The sequence below is a fragment of the Chelonoidis abingdonii genome, chromosome 8 (genome assembly GCF_003597395.2).
Source record: "Chelonoidis abingdonii isolate Lonesome George chromosome 8, CheloAbing_2.0, whole genome shotgun sequence".
In the NCBI taxonomy this organism is placed as follows: domain Eukaryota; kingdom Metazoa; phylum Chordata; order Testudines; family Testudinidae; genus Chelonoidis; species Chelonoidis abingdonii.
The window spans coordinates 94,980,606-95,000,566 of NC_133776.1; the positions used below are offsets into that span (position 1 = coordinate 94,980,606).

Here is a 19,961-nt window from a genome sequence, read left to right on the forward strand (position 1 = left end):
ATGTCTGAGGGGCTGCATTTCCTTGGCAGCCCTTTGAGATTAGGTCATTCCACCAGAATTCAAAAGGAAAATTTATTTCTGGCTTTTAAAGTGGAGACACATTTCAAATCTCCATTTGGAAAACTTCAAGTGAAGTGAAGACCATAAAAATGTTTTGAAAAGTTTGATTCCTTCAACGCTTTCCTGGATGTAGGTGTCCCCCATGCACACTTTCCATGTTACTGTGTTGAAAGATCATCCCTAAATACAATACCGATGACCAGAGAGGTGAGAACAGGCATTGTGGGACACCTCCCTGGGGGCCAATTGCAGCGCAGTAATTGACCAGAGTGTCTACACTGGCCCCGTGGTGCAAAAAGCTGTATGCCTCTCGTCGGGATGGTTTATTTACAGCGCTATATTATTAATAGACTGAGGTCACCTGTGTGTATGTGTCTGTCCTCTAGCTCTGGTATATGGGAGGAGAATCTATAGGCTAAAGACCCAGACAGAACCTGTTAAAGGTTACCATGCTCCTCTGCGTCCCATCCCACGATCAGCTTGTCAGTGCTAAGCTACATGGAGAGGCTGGCTGGGATAACTGTTTGGAATAAGGTTTTCTAGGACAATTATTCCACTTTATTGCAGAACAAAGTGATTTTTACTCTGGAATAAAGTTTCCCAGCATAGACGACCCCTCAGCTTTGCCACATCTCTGCACTGCAAGCTCTGCTCTGGCCTACACTTGGGAACATTTGGGCAGCCTGATGAGGTAAACACCTCCCCCCTGGAGGGGGCCAGGAGTGAGTTAACAAGCTGCAGTGCCCCCCTCCCACTGTCTTTGTCGTAGGTGTCAGGTATGGAGGGAGAGGTTAACGAGGAGAGCGCAGCTCAGGTTAGGGATTGACCAGGAAGGAGAGCAGACCACTAGCTCTCTGCAAGAGGTCTGGCTGAGGCCAGGAACTGCTTGAGAGACTGCTGCCGGTTAGCAGCTCCCTGAGGCAGGAGTGATGTCTATACATCCTTGAGAGCCTGCTGCCTGCCAGACCCTCCCTGAAGGAGGGTAGGCCTGATGCAAGACAATTGTTTGCTACCAGTGCCTTGCTTGCTGCTGTGGGGAGGAATGTCCCCACCGGAAGAGGCCAACAGCCAAATAAACCCCCTCTTGATTGGGTCTGACAAAACCAAAGTTTTGATGGTGTTTGTCCTGAGCCATGGGGGTGACCGCTGGCAGCCACTGTACCATGGCTGGTAGTGCCAGGGGAAGAGAGTGGCCAGTTAGGGTTGCTGTCCTGCACAGAGATGTCCTGCAAGGCATGACACTGGCTGTCCCACCAGCAGTTTCTTAGACAGGTAGGCGTTACCTTCTGTACAGCAGAGCCATGTGTTGGACTCAGCTATAGCCTGTCACGTTACAGCCTTGCTCATGATCAGAGTTCATACACAGCGCAGGCACACAGTTAGAAACTATGTGTTTGGTTGTTATTTCACCTGCAGCATGGGTGTGTCAGCAGCCCTGCAATCAGATCTGCATGGGCTGTCCTGTGTGCGCATGCAGAGGCCGATTGAAGTCAAAGTAGCTCTATGCTGGTGCAGGGATTCATCTAAACATATCAGATTGCAGGACTGAGACCCATGTGGGAACTCAGCCATGTTACAGACTCTGTAAAACTAGATGAGGCTAGGGAATGTGAGACATGATCTGAGGCTAAACATATTTCTTAGACGTGGTAGAACAAAGAGCGGAGATCCTGTCGAAGGAACATCTCCACAGGTTAAAGGCCAAAAAAAGAGATCCTCACTAAGTCAGAGAGGCCGTACAGAACACATGATTTTGAAAATTTGCAACTAAGTAAGCAAACTCCAAACAACAGTAAAAGGAAGGGGAATGTCACAAAATTACATGTATTTGACAGTTGTAGTCCAGGTTTTTTATTAATTATAACTCATATTGCAACAGCACATAGAGGTCCAGGAATCAGGGCCCCATTGTGCTAGGTGTTGTATACACTTATCCCAAATGGATGTCTCCTGCCTCCAAACGCTTACAATCTGCTTCATAACTGTGATGCTGTCTGGAACGGCAGATATCCCCAAACTATTCTATAATTAGGTTTCAGAGTAGCAGCCGTGTTAGTCTGCATCCGCAAAAAGAACAGGAGTATGTGTGGCACCTTAGAGACTAACAAATTTATTTGAGCATAAGCTTTCGTGGGCTACACGAAAAGCCCACAAGTACTCCTGTTCTTTATTCTATAACTAGATTTCACCAACCCAGTAACAAAATGTGAACTCCTGGGTCACAGTCTTACCGTGGAGTCACAGAGAGTCCCTTTGGACTCTCCAGGCTGTCATGCCACCCATATGAATGTGACTTAGTGATAAATGATCACTTACACCAAAAAAAAAAAAACACAAAATATTCAGGTTGCTTCCACTAACAAGAGATCAGTCACTTATTCCAGATTAGTTGGTACCCTGGATCTTATACCAAAGACAATGTCCGTAGCCACTACTCCAATAAACTATCTAAAGGGTATTAACAAGGGGGGAGAAGAGTTATTTACAGGTGAAAACAAGCAAACATACAAATGAGTTAACATCCATGGTTTCTAAAGGTGACAGAGATGGAGTAATCTGTCAATTCAAAGTGTCTTCGTGGATTTCTGCGTTAGTTTAGTGCCTATGGCCCTGTGAGAGTTCAAACGGCAAAGAGATGGAAAACATTTCTTGTGACCCTGTTTTATCTTTTATCAGTCCATGAGAGAGCTCCCTTGCCAGTAACATTTCCAAGGTGTGACTGGTGAATGGCCCTATCCTTTGTATTGTGATGGTCTTTAATGGCCTGTTTTATCTTGATAGGCCTTCTTAATGGGGTGGGGGTGAGGGGACAATTCTTGTGCCTGGGTTCACAAGTTCAGAGCAAACATTTTCAAAGTTATAAAGGAAAACTTACATATTTCCTTATAGCACTGAATACAAGTGAGATTAATGCAATCTCAATTTACAAGCATTCTGTAGAGTCTAAACTGGGGTGGGCAAACTACAGCCCGCGGGCTACATCCAGCCCACCAGCCGATTTAATCTGGCCCTCAAGCTGGGGCTTTCCCTGCTCCCACACTCCAGCCAGGGAGTGAGGCCGGGGGCTGCTCGGTGCATGCATGCCGCCCTACCGCGTGGCTCCTGGAAGCAGCAGCATGTCTCTCCTCTGCCTCCGATGTTTAGGGGCAGCCAGAGGGCTCCGCACACTGCCCCCACCCCAAGTACTACCCTCACAGCTCCCATTGGCTGGGAACTGTGGCCAGTGGAAGCCGCAGGGGCAGCACCTGCAGGACCTGCAGACAGGGCAATGTGCAGATGTGCCCCCTCCTGCTCCTATGCGGAGGCGTGGCCAGGCACATGCCGCTGCTTCCAGGAGCTGCTTGAGGTAAGCGCTACACGGAGCTTGCACCCCTAAGGCCCTCCCATGCCCCAACCCTCTGCCCCAGCCCTGATCCCACTCCCACCCTCTGAACCCCAAGATTTCAGCCTGGAGCACCCTCCTGCACCCCAAACCCCTCATCCCCAGCCCCACCCAAAAGCTCACACTTCCAGCCGGAGCCCTCACCGCAACCCCCTGCCCCAGCCCGAAGCCCGCTCCTGCACCCTGAATTCCTTATTTCTGGCCCCATCCCAGAGCCCGCACTCCCAGCCAGAGCTTTCACCCCCTTGTGTACCCCAACCCAATTTTGTGAGCATTCATGGCCTGCCTTACAATTTCCATACCCAGATGTGGCCCTTGGGCCAAAAAGTTTACCCACCACTGGTCTAAACACTGAATACATTCTTATAACCTATTTTGAACAAAAATAACATACAGGTGAGCTGGTTCGGTTTCCAGCTCTGTTTGTCAATTCTTAGCTAATGCCTATGGCCTCAGCCAGAAGTGGTACTTGTTTTACTAGTGTCCCAATAATATCTTAGTAAATATTTTGAACCTCACTCTGTGAAGGGAGTGATGTTTTGGTAATGAGTGGCCCTTGCAGAATGCTGCAGTTTTACCTTTGCAGAGGAATTGGGAGAACCTAGAGTGTCTCAGAGAGATACAGGTGGAGTTTAGTACAGTTTTGCTCTAAACAGTGGCTTGGAAGTCTCCTAAAGGGGTGGTAATACAATACAAAGTCTTTCATGTTAAGCTCACCCATTCAAATCTGTGCAAGGTCTGGAGGTTGTTACGTTCTCAGATGACTGTTGAATAGCCAGGTCTTTTTGCCTGGGTCTTCCAAGTCCATTTTCTACTGGACAAGGACCAAATTGTTTAAGCCCCCATTGCCAGTTTGCTCCCTGGTGTGCTGGGTCAGCAGAGACACTAACAGTGCAGAAAGATGTAGGCCATCCTGGAAACGGATGAGGTAGCTGGACCTCTGTATCTTTGCTTACGTGTAGCACAGAGGTCTGCACTGATGCATTTATTCGCAGGAGCAGCACCATATAGAGAACACTGAACTACTTTCACCCCATCTCTTAGAGGACTGACGTGTAAGGCAAGGAAACTTGCACTTTTGCTGCATTTTCTGTACCTGTTCTGCAGACACCTCAGTCTCTGCGTCCATCAGTTTAGTACTTTCACAGGCATTAAATTCCAAAGTCCTTGAAAAGAAGCTTAACATATATATATTGCACTCAGAAACACGAGGGCTTGGGGTATAGCAGAATACAGTTCACGCCTAGTAGCATAGATCGCATAACAATATGCTAGGTGTGAATTACAATGCTATAATTCAAGCCTTGTCAAATAGTAGCGCTTAATTAGAATATATATAATTGTGGGGGGAAAAGCTGACTAGGACAGTTGGTTGTTCGAGGCCTCCTGCTACTGGAAATAATGAGAACAGAATGCATTAGCTACAAAATAGCTTCCACCTTTAAAGAGCATTGAGGTCTGATTAAAAATATCGAAGAAAAGCAAGGGAGATCAGAGACCACACTGAAAGCCAAAAGCAGTGGTTCTCAACCTTTCAAGACTGCTGTACCCCTTTCAGGAGCTTGATTTGTCTTGTGTACCCCAAGTTTCACCTCACTTAAAAATACTTGCTTACAAAATCAGACACAAAAATACCAGTGTCACAGCACACTAGTACTGAAAACTTGCTGACTCTCTCATTTTTACCATATAATTAAAAAAAAATTGATTACAATATAAATATTGTACTTAAATTTCAGTATGTAGTACACCGGACCCTCACTAGAACGCGGGATTTGGGATCCATGAGTGGTACTGTGTTAACGCAGGGACCGCGTTAAAATGAATTGCAATTAAAGTAATTAAATTTGGGATCTATGGCTGCGACCGTGTTATATGCGAATTCGTGCTATATAGACGCGTTTTAGGAAGGGTCCGGTGTATATAGAGCAGTATAAACAAGACATTGTCTGTATGAAATTTCAGTTTGTATTGACTCTGCTAGTGCTTTTCATATAGCCTGTTGTAAAACTAGGCAAATGTCTAGATGAGTTGATGTACCCTCTAGAAGACCTCTGCATACCGCCAGGGGTACGTGTACCCCTGGTAGTGAACACTGTGTGACAAATCAGCCTTAACTCACGTCTTTCGGTTTTATTTTTTAAAACTGTAAGTTGCAACTGCAGGGTTGGCTTCGATTTGCTACTTTAATTCTAAATGTCCTTTGCAGTGTTATGGTAGATGTGTTGGTCCCAGATCTTTTGGTGAACCAAGTTCTGTGGGTGAAAGAAGCAAACTTTCGAGCTACACAGAATTAATTAGTAACCAAGCCACACTCCAGAACTAGGATGGTGCGGGAAGGGAAGGAGGAGGACAAAAAAACAAACGAACAAAAGATCAGCAGAGACCAGATTGTGTAAAATTTATAAAAATTATCCCAAAATCCCAATCGATTTTACCCCTTTCTACCAGCTCTTGAACATCGATGGAGGATATAGCTGTGGCTGTCTCCAAGCCTTGCTCTGCCACTCTGCAAAGCAGTGCCTATCTGTCTTGTTCCATTCCAGTACTGCAGGCTACAAAGTGTCTGCAAAAACTAACAAGCCCACGTTTGCTTCCCTTAGCTTCAGTCGGAGTATTCCCATTGACTGAGATGGGGACAGGATGAGGCACAGCGGCCAACCTTCTTTTACTGGAGCGCGGCAAATTATAAAACTGCGCCTGAAGGGGAAAGGCGTCGGGCACGACTTCAGTCTGCTGTGAGCAGGAACAAACTGGCAGTAAAAATCACTCAAGTGCAGCTTCTAAGGCCTAGATTTGGTGGCAGAATGACGGCCTAAATAACTAGCATCAGGAATCCTGCACAGAGCTCTATTAATGGCAAGGAAGAAGGGAGCTGGAAGAAACCAGATTTTAGACCAACAAAATTCAGGCAGTGTGGGTATGTTTAAAGGCAATATAGCTTAAATATATTTAGTGTATTCTCAAGGCCTTGTCTGCACTAAAGGGAAAAGTTGATCTAAGCTACGTAATTTGAGTTACGTGAAATGTAGCTTAGATCTACTTATTGCGGGGTCAAAATACTATGCAGTGTCAAAATAATAAATAATAATATGTGGAGATATATCTATCTCAGAACTGGAAGGGACCCCAAAAGGTCATTGAGTCCAGCCCCTGCATTTGCTAGCAGGACCAAGTACTGATTTTGCCCCAGATCCCTAAGTGGCCCCCTCAAGGATTGAACTCACAACTCTGTGTTTAGCAGGCAAATGCTCAAACCACTGAACTGTCCCTCCCACCATCAATGCCCCTTACTCTTCTTGATCAGGTGGAGTACAGGACTCAACGGGAGAGCGACCGGTAGTAGATTTAGCGGGTCTTCACTAGACCCGCTAAATCGACTGCCGATGCATCAATCGCTGCAGCTTCGATCCTCCAGTAAGTGTTGACAAGCCCCAACAGAAGCATTTGTAAGACTTAGGAATAGAACTACATACCATAAACTTCCTTGAAGAGTAGAAACAAACTCTAATATAATGATACTTTATGCTTATATAGCACTTTTCATCTGAACTTATACTTTACAGACTTGTGGAGGTTGCATTATATGGATGGAGAAACTGAGGCAGCCAGCAGGGAGTCTGATCGTCAGGAATAGAACGAATTCTCGTGGAATACAAATTCCCTGCTGTAAATACCAGGCAAAGATTAAAAAAAAATATGCATGTGTGTGTTAGCTGGATTTTGAGCATCTGGCTGGGAAGTGCCAAGTTAATTACTATTTAATAACAGAATAAGGAGAGTAGTGTTTATCTATTAGGGTGAGCACACAGGTGTGTGTAGTGTATTGACAAGGTGCTTGGGTATTGATCCATAAGGTTGTAATATGTCTCTGATCCTCCTTGGGTGAAACGAAGATGTTGTCAGCTTTAATTAATTGGCAATGTATTACACACACCCCAATCTGGATCTATGCTGGTTACATTATATATATGTTCTTTGTGAACATTGTAACGTATACTTGCAATCTCTCATAACCCTAGCCCAACCCCAGATGTACAGTACCTTCCCTCTTAACTTGTGTAAATTTGATTTTAAACATAAATTTTAATACAAATTTTAATCTAGCCAACACCCAGGCAATTCCTCTGCTTAAGTTGCCCTGGAAAGTGATTTTTGTTGACTTGCATTGGTTAACAGTAGGAAACCATTGTGAAATGGATAGTGCCAAATACAGTAATTCATAGGTAAGATTTCAGTGAATAAAGACATTCCGTATATTGGCTCTTCCCAAATCCTCATGGAAACCTGGGGAAAAAATAGCCCGACCCAAAAGTGTCCTGATTTCATATTCTTTGTCACTTCAGTGCAGGGTCTGATGCAGGGTTCGTGTACCACGTATGCCCATAACACAGCCCTCTCCCTTGGGTGAATTTCACCCAACATGGAGAGATCCTCTTTTCACTAGGCTCTGGAGCTCTGAAATTGACAAGGCTGCCCAGCTCCTGGTAGGGAGTGGGCGTCGGGGAAGCCCCTCGTGGCTTCCTCCACTCCTGGTGGGGAATGGGGAGGCGAGGGAGAGAGGGTGCAGCCTGCCAGGAGCTTGTGGGGTAGCCAGGCTCCAGTCAGGGAGCTGCCTGCGGAGCTGAGAGACAGGGCACTCAGCTCCACAGATTGCCTCTCTAAGGGCGGTGGAAGCGTTCATGGTGGATGCACCACCGACCCAAGGAAGGTAGTGTGGACATGAGCCACTTCAGTAATGAATGCGATGGCTGTAAGTAGACCTAACATAGGTCAACCTATCATTGTAGTGTAGACATAACCTAACACAGCCCAGTGTGACCAGGTACCACAGATCTTCCAATTATTGGGGCACTTAGCCCTCCAGACTTTGGAGATTGCAGCACTAGCTCCCAGCTCCCCTGCTGTTTTACACAAACTCCCACCTCTGAAAGGATTAATGGCATGTTTAAAGTGCTGGAGCATCTTCCTGAATTGAAGCATATTTGTAATAGTGGTGGAGCATTTTTGGAAAGGCTGTTTCTTCACTATCCAGGTCACTCCTTCTCTATTTGCTGTATTTTTTGCATCTGGGTATTCAGTGTTTGCGTTTTCTGAAGGCGGGATTGTTCATTGTCTGTTACTACTGCTTGGGACTCAGTGGTGGGTATAATACCAGGTTATGTTACTACTAGAATATTAATACTTTAGGGCAGGGCTGCCCAGAGGATTCAAGGGGCCTGGGGCAAAGCGGGGGAGCAAACATAAAAAAAAGGCGCCACCCGCTGCAGTGCTTGTACTCACCGGGTGGCGCTCCGAGTCTTCAGCAGCAGCGGTGAGTCCTTCACTCACTCCGCATCTTCAGCAGCACTGAAGGACCCGCCACCTAAGTGCCACCGAAGACCTGGAGCGAGAGAAGGGCCCACCGCCGAAGTGCCGCTGAAGACCCGGACCACCACTGGGTGAGTAGCCAGGGAAGGGATTCTTGGCCAGGGCTAGCAAGACCCCTGCAGGGCCTGGGGCAAATTGCCCTACTTTCTCCCCTCTCCCCCTCCCAGCGGCCCTGCTTTAGGGCAGCTGCCAAGAAGTGTGCAGCAGCAGATCTTTAGATAACTTGAGTAGGTGTATGAACATTGTTCAGCTAGCTGGTGGTTCTTGCCAGTCAGAGTTTATATCCACATTCCCATCTCAAGTCAATTGCGCTCTGGTCTTTGATCTCCTGGTAGATCAGGGGAGGTGGGGAGGCTGACCCAACCCTCCTGAAGCAGCATGTTAAACTTTCACAGTTTAAATGCTTGCCATGGACTTCGCTGATTCTATTGCTCCTTTCATTCCACAGTCTGCAATGACGAATAACCTGGCTGTGAGAATGGAGTGTGTGGCATGTGTCCAAACAGTCACAATATCCAGAACATTTGGTCACTTAACTGGAAACCGATACTTGAGCAGTGAGGATGCTAATAAAACTCTCATGGCAAGAACACATGGAGCTGCAACTGGGTGCCACGGACACTTAACTTCCTTAGGCCTCTTTGAAAGTCCCAGCTGAAATGAACAAGATGACGAGGAAAATGTAAAGGTGTTATTTTTAAAAAGACATTGTCCAGGTGCTTTGTGCAGGGTCAGGGAACTCTTACTCACACGGCTTGGATTTAAACTCAGTTAACCATTTCCAGCTATGGAACAGCTTCCTAAAGAAATCTCCCCCTGCCCCGACATTTCAGAGACTGGGAAATTCTTCATAGTTATTACCAGTTATGTGCAGTTTCCCTCTGCCCCTGCCGCTCTAAGCTTTCTGATTGCAGGGTGGGGGAGTGCTCAGTATAGCCAGATGCTGAGGCCTTATCTACACTGGCAAGTTTCTGCACAATAAAGCAGCTTTCTGTGGTGCAACTCTCGAGGTGTACAGACCGCCAAGCCACGTAGTGCACAGTTGCAGCGCTGTAAATAAACCACCTCGATGAGAAGCATACAGCTTTCTGCACTGGAGCTACAGCACCGCAGTGCCAGTGTAGACTCCCTGGTCAGTTACAGTGCTGCAGTTGACCTCTGGCAGGTGTCCCACAATGTCTGTTCTCACCTGTCTGGTCATCGGTTTGAACTTTACTGCCCTTCCCTCAGGTGACCAACTGTGAGCCCCAATCCTTAAATTCCTTGGGAATTTTGAAATTCCCCTTCCTATTTGGTGATGCATGCAATGGTCTCAGTGCATCTTTCCAGGTGACCATGCCTGCTTCATGCACCAGGCGATCCCCTGCTTGGAGCAGTGCTGAGCTACTGGACCTCATGAGCATTTGGGAAGAGGCAGCTGTCCTAGCTGCACTGAAGCCATAGGAATTTATGCTATCTATGGACAGATTTTCGCAGTGCATGATAGAAAGTGGCCATGACCGGGACATGACTGCAATGCAGGGTCAAAGTGAAGGAGTTGTGGAACACCTACCACAAGGTGTAGGAGGCAAACAGCTGCTCCGGTGCTGTGCCCATGAGCTGCCAGTTCTACAAAGAGCTGGACGTGATACTCGGTGGCAGCCCCACCTCCACTGTGAAGGCCACTGTGAATACTTCAGTGGCTCGCGTGCCAGTCAAGATTGGACCAAGCCAGGAGGAGGAAATCTTGGACGAGGATGGGGAGGGGGACCCAGAGGCAGAGGATGACTTGGAGGCCAGAGATGCATGCAGCCAAGAGCCCTTCTCTATCCCAGAGGAGGCTAGCCAGTTGTAGCTGTTGGAGCTTGGCGAAGCACAAACAGGAGAGGAGACCCTGGTAAGTGGATTTTTGGGGGGGGGCAGGGGAAATCAATGAAACGAATTGTTGGGGGCAGGAGGCTTGCAGAATGCAGGCTTAGATTTGTGTGATGCATGTACTACCACATGCTTAGTCTAAGCAGCATAACAGGGTGTTGATTAACTCCCTCACTTCGTGGGAATCTGCCTCAGATCTCCACGAGACTCTCATGGAGATACAGGGCAATCTGCTGCCGCAGGTTCTTTGGCAGAGCTACTCTGTTTCTCGCCCCTTTAAGGGTAACTTTCCCGCACCACTCCGCTGTCACTGGAGGGACCAGGGACCATTGCTGCACAGAGGTGAGCCACATAAAGGCCTGGGCGGAAGCCGCAGTCTTGGAGAAGACCCTGCCTTGATTCCCTGCTCACTCTCAGCAGGGAGATATCTTCCATAATTAACACCGTCTGTGGAAAATTTGGGGACAGTAATGATTATAAAGTCCCCCCCTACAGTGCTGGTCCTTCCCAAGAGCCACTGGCCCAGTGTACAGAACAGGAACACTGATTTCCCCTGCCACTGTTGTGGGGGTCTTGTGGCTCATGTGTGCTTGCCAGGGGTCAGCCAGTTAGTGACAGGTGTGTGAATAGTGGCTGTGTTTTAAATCACTGAATCAGTGGTCTGTGTGTTGCAAACAATACTGCTTCTGTAAAATGTTGCATTTTGGCTTCACAGATGTGACCTTGGGAGCCCAGCCTTCCTCTTTGTTATCGCCGGCTGAACAGCTACGCAGAATTAGGAAGCAGCCACGAAAAAATAAAGAGGACTTTCTGCGTGATGTCATGATGCACTCTGGCCGAAAAACAAGAATTGAAGGAACAGCAGGACAGCGAGAAGAGGGACCGAATGCGGGGCGCCAGAACGAAGCCACGGAGCGACTCTTAAATGTTATGGAATGCCAAGTGGACACGCTCCAGGCACTACTAACGCTGCAAACTGAGTAGCCCTGCGCCCGCCCTCTCCTGCAGCCACCGTTGTAAAACTTTCCCATGCGTCCCCCAGACAATGCCAACCTCCTGGCTCCTGTCTGTACCCGCTACATTCCACTCCTCTCCATCACAGTTCAGCATTGTAGACTCCCACTATCCACTGCACTGTTTAGCCCTGCTGAAGTACGGTATCCGCTGCACTGTACTTCAAAGGATAAGGTTGCATATGATATCTGGACAAACAGAAATCTTTAACCATCCCGGGATCCTCCCTTTCCCCATCGCCCACAGTTCTGAGGTTTTTTTTGGTTTGTCTCTCTCCTCCAGTTGTTTTTGAATAAAATAATTATTTTGATTTGAAAGCAATCTTTATTCCATTAATTGAAAGCCAACAGAGCCCTGCAAAGCAACAGGCAATTTCCTTAAACCTTCACAGTGCATCGTCTGCACCAATTACAATCAATTCCTATCATTACAAGCACTGCACTCCCAAAAATAGCAACAAATTAGTGACTTGCAGCTTCAGATTGCTGCCTTAAGGCATCTCTGATCCTTGTGGCCCCACGCTGAGCCCCACTAATAGCCCTAGTGTCTGGCTGTTCAAATTCAGCCTCAGCAGTCCAGCCCTGAGCGAAGCTTTCACCCTTCCCTTCACAAACATGGTGCTTACAGCATGCGGTTATAAGCATAGGAATATTGTCATTGGCCAGGTCCAGCCTCCCATATAGGCAGCATCAGCAGGCCTTTAAACGGCCAAAACCACACTCAGTCATTCTGCACTTGCTCAGCCTGTTGAACCGCTTCTTGCTGCTGTCAAGGTTCCCCGTGTATGGCTTCATAAGCCAAGTCATTAAGGGGTAGGCAAGGTCTCCCAGGATCACAGTGGGCATTTCGACTTCCCCTACGGTGATCTTGTGGTCCGGGAAGAAAGTCCCTGCTTGCAGCTTCCTGAACAGGCCAGTGTTCCAAAAGATGCATGTGTCTTGCACCCTTCTGAATCAGCCTGTGTTAATGTCTGTGAAACACCCATGGTGATCCACAAGCACCTGGAGAACGATAGAGAAATACCCCTTCCAATTAATGTACTTGGTGGCTAGGTGTTCTGGTGCCAGAATTGGAATATACGTGCCATCTATTGCCCCTCCACAGTTACAGAAACAATTTGTGCAAAGCCATCCAGAAGGTCATGCACGTTGCCCAGAGTCGCGGTCTTTCAGAGCAGGATGTGATTAATGGCCCTGCACACTTCTGTCAACACGAGTCCAATGGTAGACATTCCCACTCTGAACTGGTGAGCGACTGATCGGTAACAGTCTGGAGTAGCCAGCTCCCACAGTGAAATCGCCACGTGCATCTCCAGTGACAGAGCAGCTCTCATTCTTGTGTCCTTGCGCCACAGGACTGGAGTGAGCTTATCCCACAGTCTCACGAATGTGGCTTTCCTCATCTGAAAGTTCTGCAGCCACTGCTTGTCATCCTAGAGGTGCATGATGATGTGATCCCACCACTCAGTGTTTGGTTGCTGAGCCCAAAAGCAGCATTCCACTGTGGTCAGCACCTCTGTGAATGCCACAGACAATCTCGTATCGTAGCTACTACGCGTGGTGAGATCAACGTCGAACTCCTCTTACCTTTGTAGTTTAAGGAATAACTCCACTGCGACACATGATGTGTTACTGAGAGCGAGCAGCATACTGGTCAACAGTGCAGGATCCATTTCTGCAGACTGAAGAGGCAGAGCATGCAATACACAAATCGTTGAAAGATGGTCTCAAATGCAGACGGAAGCACAGGAATTGCTGGGATATGAAGCAATGCATCATGGGGCATTGGAACAGGACCCAGGATGCCCCGTGACCCCCTCTGCCTTCCCATAACTGTTAGCAACAAAAGAGGAAGAGATACTCTGTGGGATAGCTGCCCAGAGTGCACCGCTCTGAATACTGCTGCAAGTGTGAACACGCTATTGCGCAGGCAGCTGACAGTGTGAACACACATCGGTTTCCCTTCAGCGCTCTCTGTGTGGTGATGTAACTGCCGGCAATGTAACTCTGCCAGGGTAGACATACCCTGAGACAGTCCCCAGTGCTACTAGCACCCAGGAAGGTGGATTGTTGTCTATCACAATCACTTTGCTACAATATTATGGTAAAATAAAGGGTGGTAAAGGAAGAGGCAGAGATTAAACTGCCCTTGAATAGACTAAAATTTGGACATTTGAAAAGCTGAGCTGAGACTGTAAGCCCTCCTGGCCATCAACCTATTTGTATTTGTGAAAAGCCCTCAAAAATAATTAACCAAGGATTCACAAGCTAAACTGCATCAAGGATAAGACAGCCACAAGATTGTGGGGACGTGTCACCTTTCTCTTCTGTTGCCAACCCCAAATGTTCAAAATTATGAGTCAGGCTCACCAAAAATCTTGAGATTGACTTTAAAATCATGAGAATAAATCATAGAGTTGGTGTTTTTTTGCCTTCTGCTTTTTGAGCTTTTAGGGTGCACTGAAGTCACATTTTAAAGCTTTCTTCACAACCATGAGGGCTAGACACTTACTTTTTCTTTAAAAATGAAGGCTGAAATCACATAGCCAGTTGACTCCAGGAGTTGGGGCTTTAAAGAAAACAATAATTATCATGAGACTCATGACAAAATCGTGGGAGTTGACAACACTGCAAAGTGAAAGCTTTGAAATAGACTCAGCGGAAATATTCTGTGGTGCATGGAACAAGAGGCATTTTTACTGCCATGCGCAGGAGCGGAGATATACATTTCTCATCTAGTTTTCAGCACCCCAGGGTGAATCATGCCTCCTTAGCTTTAGCTGTTTTTCTTCCAGTAGGAGTTTGGCTATTCTTGGCGTTCCTGGGGTAGCTGAGCATATTGCAAGGAAGTAAGGCCCCTTTATGTTCTTTGAAAGAAAAGGAAACTGTAACTGGACACATCTGACATTGTGTTTCCACATGTTTCCAACTGTTTGATAGAAGAGCTGCAATCCGCCTCTGACGGCACATTTCACCAACTGTATTATCATATGTAAAAAGCAAAAGATCCTGCTGGGACCTGTTAATTACACAGCCTTGGTGTACAGCGAATTGGTGCCCTTAATATTTACTTAATCACTGAGAATGGGGTGAGAGGGGGAGGAAGGAGGGGCAGGGGAAGGATTTTGGAATACTAATGTGAATGTTAGTATTGCTACCAGCCTTCAATTGGTGTTGCACCTATTACAAACTGTTGCGTTAAAAGGGAATTCAAATAGAGTTTAAGGGCTAGTCTACACTGGCAACGTTAAAGCGCTGCCGCTCTCTCAGCACTCTAAAAAAACCACCACAAGAGGCGTAGCTCCTGGCACTGATGCACTGTCTACACTGGCGCTTGACAGCACTGAAACTTGCTGCGCTCAGGGAGTGTGTGTGCATGTGTGTGTTTTTTCACACTCCTGAGCGAGAAAGTTGCAGCGCTGTAAAGTGCCAGTGTAGACAAGCCCTAAGATGGTGCAGACCCATTGGGTGAGGTTTGTAGCATTTCTCTCTTTTGTCCCTCGTCACTCTGGAGATTTTTATGGACTTTTTTTTACTCTTTGTTGTATGTTTCATTTAAAACACAGACATCAAGAATAATGTAGCAACATTGGGAAGAAGTGAAGCCCTGCAGACAGAATGAAGGCTAGAGAGAAGGATACGATATGAGGAAGGCAAATCCATACAGTACCCAAAGATATAGAGGCAATGTTCTCTGCATTAAGCTACAGTGCAAGCTTTCTGGAGCCGGTACAGTGTTGTTTGTACAGCACCTGGCACATCGGAGCCTTGATGAGGGCCCTTACATGCTACTATAATAACTCTATAAAAATAAGGTGGGTGAGGTAATATCGTTTATTGGACCAACTTCTGTTGGTGAAATAGACAAACTTTCAAGCTATACAGAGCTCTTACTGAGGTCTGGGAGAGGTATGCAGAGTCATAGCTAAATACAAGGTAGAATAGATTGTTTATCATATGTGGGTAACACATATTCTAAGGAACCATTCAAGGTGAAATGGCCCATTAACACCCCTGCAGTCATGGAACAAAAATGGGTGGGGTGACAGGAGAGTTAGTGGGTTACAGATTGTTGTAATATGCCATAAATCCAGTATCTTTAAGACCATGAGTTTTAGTGTCTACCTAAGTTTTTTATTGAAGCTTCCAGGCTCGTCCTTTGAAGGTGTTGTGCAGGTTTCCTTTGAGGATGAGGATTGAGGGGTCAAATATGGAGTGATAGTTCTATGAAAAGTGTTTGCTCATGAATGATAACTTTGCTAGACACTAAAAATCAGTCTTAGTGCTTATTGACACTTGAAACACTGCTGCAGCTCGTCGCTGTAGCACTTCAGCATAGACACTAGCTACGCTGATGAGAGGAATTCTTCCGTTGACCTAACACTGTCTACACCAGGGGTTAGGTCAGCTTAACTGCATTGCTCAGGAGTGTGGATTTTTCACACCCCTGAGCAATGTAGCTGGGTTGATTTAACTCTTGAGTATAGAAACCCACGGCTGGCCTGTGTCAGCTGGCTCAGGCTCAAAGGACTTAAGGGGCCATTTAATAGAGATGTAGGCAGTAGGGATTCGGGCTGCAGCCCAGGCTCTGGGTCCTTCCCATCTCACAGCATCCTAGAGCCTGGGCTCCAAACTGAGTGTCTACACTGCAATTAAAACAGCCCCTTAGCCTGAGCCCAAGTCAGTGGGCACATGCCAGCTGTGGGTTTTTAATTGCACTGTATAGTACCTTTCCCAGACCTGAGGAAGAGCTCGTTAGGGCTCGAAAGCTTGTCTATCTCACCAACACAAGTTGGTCCAATAAAATATTACCTCAGCCACCTTCTCTCTCTGATGTTCTGGGAACAATGTGGTTACAACACTGCCACCTGTAATAATATTGTCAATTGTAACACATTCTGTGTCCCAGTATGGCAGATCAGTTCTGAAGGCTAGTTATTCTTCCTTAACATTCTGGAATTAAAGGTCACATGCTCAAAGTTCTTCAGTTTGCATCGTCTTTATACACCACTCCTGGGACTTCAGTGGAACTATTCTCCTGCTTGAAGTTAGACATTTGCCTATATACCTTGATGAATTAGGGCCTCAGTCTCCAGCTGCAGATATGCACAGATCCTTGCTCAATTCCCCCTGTGTGTTCAGCAATGGATGCTTTCTACTGCTGAAGTATCATTTCCTTTGCCATGAGCGTGAGAGCATTTCCTGTCTCACACTGCAGAGACTTTACTGGTAGCAGGGCATGGGAGGCACGGTTTTGAGTGGGGGATGGGGGAGGAGAAATGTGCTGTATCCAGTGGAAGACGTGGTACAAACAGGAGAACTATAGGCTGGTGGGCAAGGATGTAGATTGGAGTTTTGAGGCTGTATTCCATTTCCCCAGACCCAGGGACCCTGGTATCAGTTTTCTAAACAAAAAGATTTGTTGATAAGATTCCACTTCATCTGTGGTGTCGTACCCTGCCTGGCTTGCTTTCCACCATAAACATCTCCATTCTCATACAACAAAGGAGGATGTAAACTGTTCTAATGACAAATTCATCTATGGACCTATCTAAGAAAAAATAAATCGCCCAAGCAGCAGTGTAATGCTCTTGAGTGCTTCCATGGAAGATGCAGAAATACATAGCAACTTAAAAACCATAGACCCTACATTTAAATCATTCCCTTGTTTGCCAAGTTTACATTTAAATAGATGGTAAGTGAAACGAGATGTGATGTGTGAATAACTGAAATCAGAGCTGAATGGGTTGTAATACTTTGTGACCACCATGTGTAAAAGTTTTTCACTGAAATGCTGATATCCGCTTTCTGATGGACTAGTGCCTTTTCATTGTTATTGTCCCTGTCAGTAAAGCTTTAAATTTATTCATGAAGCAAGCTGGAGCTCAGGTGGCAACAGCTAAATCCATTTAGCAGTAGGAATAAGAGGAAAGCCATTTTAATGTTCTCTTGCAGTGCTGCAGTACTTAGCAAACCCAAAGGATATTAATTACTCAGCATGCTCCGAGATGTAAAAGCATGAATTTATCAAGACAAATGCATCTAGAACTAGGCTAAGTCAACAGTAATTAATATGATGCAAAAAGAGAAAGGAAGGATTAGTGGACCTACCACATTAGAATAGCATATAGTTCAGGGGCATCATTGGGATATTAAATGATAGGAAATAGATAAGATGTTGTAAGGCATCTTTTATAAATATACCTTCTGTTTGCCAGGTATACTCTTTGAATATGGATATGTCCAGAATTCATATTGCCTGGACAGACTGAATGTTGAGTTGTATGTTTAGCAGACATAACAGCAAATTTTTTTTTAATACACCTCTACCTCGATATAAAGCGTCATGATATAACACAATTCGGATATACTGCGGTGAAGCGGGGAGAGGCGGGGGCTGGGCTGCGCACTCCGGTGGATCAAGGCAAGTTCAGTATAATGCAGTTTCACCTAAAACATGGTAAGATTTTTTGGCTCCCGCAGACAGAGTTATATCAAGGTAGAGGTGTATAAAAATCTTTGCTATTTGAGTGTACCTTTAGGAACGGAGTAGAGAGAGCGTGTGTGTTTTTCACAAACATTATCTAAGCCACTCCGATATTTTTATGGTGTTTAGCAAACATATAATCGTGAATACATCCACAGATGAGTGGCAGCTAGAGAGATGAATTGGTAGGCTCCACTTGACAAATTTAAGTATAGCATGTATATTTATACCAAATCCATTAGAGCAGACAAATGGAAAATCTAGAGATGACTGCTCTGCAATTTAACAGTCACAGAATTCTGAGAAGGCTGATGCCTTCTTCAATGTTGGTAATGGGTCAGATTTAAAAATCTCTAAACCTAAAGCAGTTTAAGTGTACAAGTCCAGCCATGCTGTATTGAAAGTTGGTTTACATTGTCAGTGAGTAATGAGTAAAGCCAATGCCAATTCTTTATCTCTAGGATATGGTGATGATTTTGACGACTTCAGTTTAGCAGATGCACTTGATGACCATCCAACCAAGCGACGTAAGTACAGTTTACAAGAAAAAGCAAATAGCGATTAATCACAGGTTAAAGGTGGAGGGGCTTACATGACCCGTCATCTTTTCCTGGTCAGATCCAGTTTACTTAATTGTTGACAGCTAAAATAAATATTCCTTCTGCAAAATTTGTTTCTAACCTAGTGTTCCTTTGTGTTGTGATGTTGGTTAGCCAGTCACATCGATTTAGCATTCTGACAGCCTGTTAGTATTGAACACATGATTTTGTGTACCTAATTACTTGAGTTGTCATTCATTCATTACCATGTTTGCCTGGCATGCATTGTGTAATGCTTTTCTCTTCCAGCAGGTGTGAGCACTATTTCTGAGATTGTGATGTTCTGACTCTGACCTTTCTCCATTCCCTGCTTGCCCTCCATGGGTATGTGTACACTGCAATTAGACACCTGCAGCTGGCCCAGGCTAGCTGACTTGGGCTGATCATCACAGGCCTGTTTAACTGCAGTGTAGATGTTCAAGCCCTGGCTGCAGCCTGAGCCTGAATGTCTTCACTGCAATTAGACAGTCCCACGAGCCAGAGCCCCCATGGGCCAGCTGCATATTTTTAATTGGTGTGAGGACATACCCTATGGCTCAGACTTTCACAAGACTCTCCCTCCTTCCTGTATTGTTTTGCTTCCACAAATGATTCCAGGAGCATTTCAGTGGCTAAATACCCTATTTGCAACCACAAATCAAGCTCCTTGTTAATCCCTTCCCCAAACAACCGGGGATTAGGAAATCCTCCCACTTATCTCCAAAACACTACAGAGACCCCTCCCCTCACCTCTCCCCTCCGTGAGTGCCACATGGGTTCCTGCAGCCCGATTAAATGTACACAGCTGTCCTGGGACCTGGGGGAGAAGACTGTTTAGGGGGCCCAGCCAAGTGTTTTGGAGAGGGCGGATAGCCAACCAGTTCTGCACCACCCAGATGTGCAGCAGGTGCAGATGCCCTCTTCCTCCTTTGCACACCTGGTTTGCCCTGAGTATTGGCCAGTCCCCTCCTGAAGCTGGCATATGCAGTGGGAAGCTGCTACCCTGCCCTCTTTCTGCCATGGCCCCATGATTTTCCCTTTAATAGTAAGTGGCCACATGTATAATAAAGAATTTATAAATGACGTAATGGTTTAATATTTATCATGGCTAGGTGACATTGCAGGAGCCCAGCTGTTTGACACAGCAGTCCTCATATACTCTCTTACACAGAATAGGCCTGGGGACAAATTCTGGTCAATTTTTCACCCATGAACAT

General features: G+C 46.1%; 1 protein-coding gene across 2 annotated transcripts in view; it reads left to right on the plus strand.

The window, feature by feature from the left end:
- Window positions 1-19,961, plus strand: part of CD99L2 (CD99 molecule like 2) — an 82,376-nt gene that overhangs the window by 26,143 nt on the left and 36,272 nt on the right. Inside the window, exons 1-3 of one of the 2 annotated variants that reach the window (XM_075068861.1) lie at window positions 13,690-14,434; window positions 15,246-15,408; window positions 18,628-18,693. In XM_075068861.1, the coding sequence (XP_074924962.1) occupies window positions 15,324-15,408; window positions 18,628-18,693 (151 nt within the window). In that variant the 5' untranslated portion in view covers window positions 13,690-14,434; window positions 15,246-15,323. Of the gene's footprint in view, window positions 1-13,689; window positions 14,435-15,245; window positions 15,409-18,627; window positions 18,694-19,961 lie in introns of those variants that run through there. The other variant, XM_032769446.2, reaches the window with a different exon arrangement.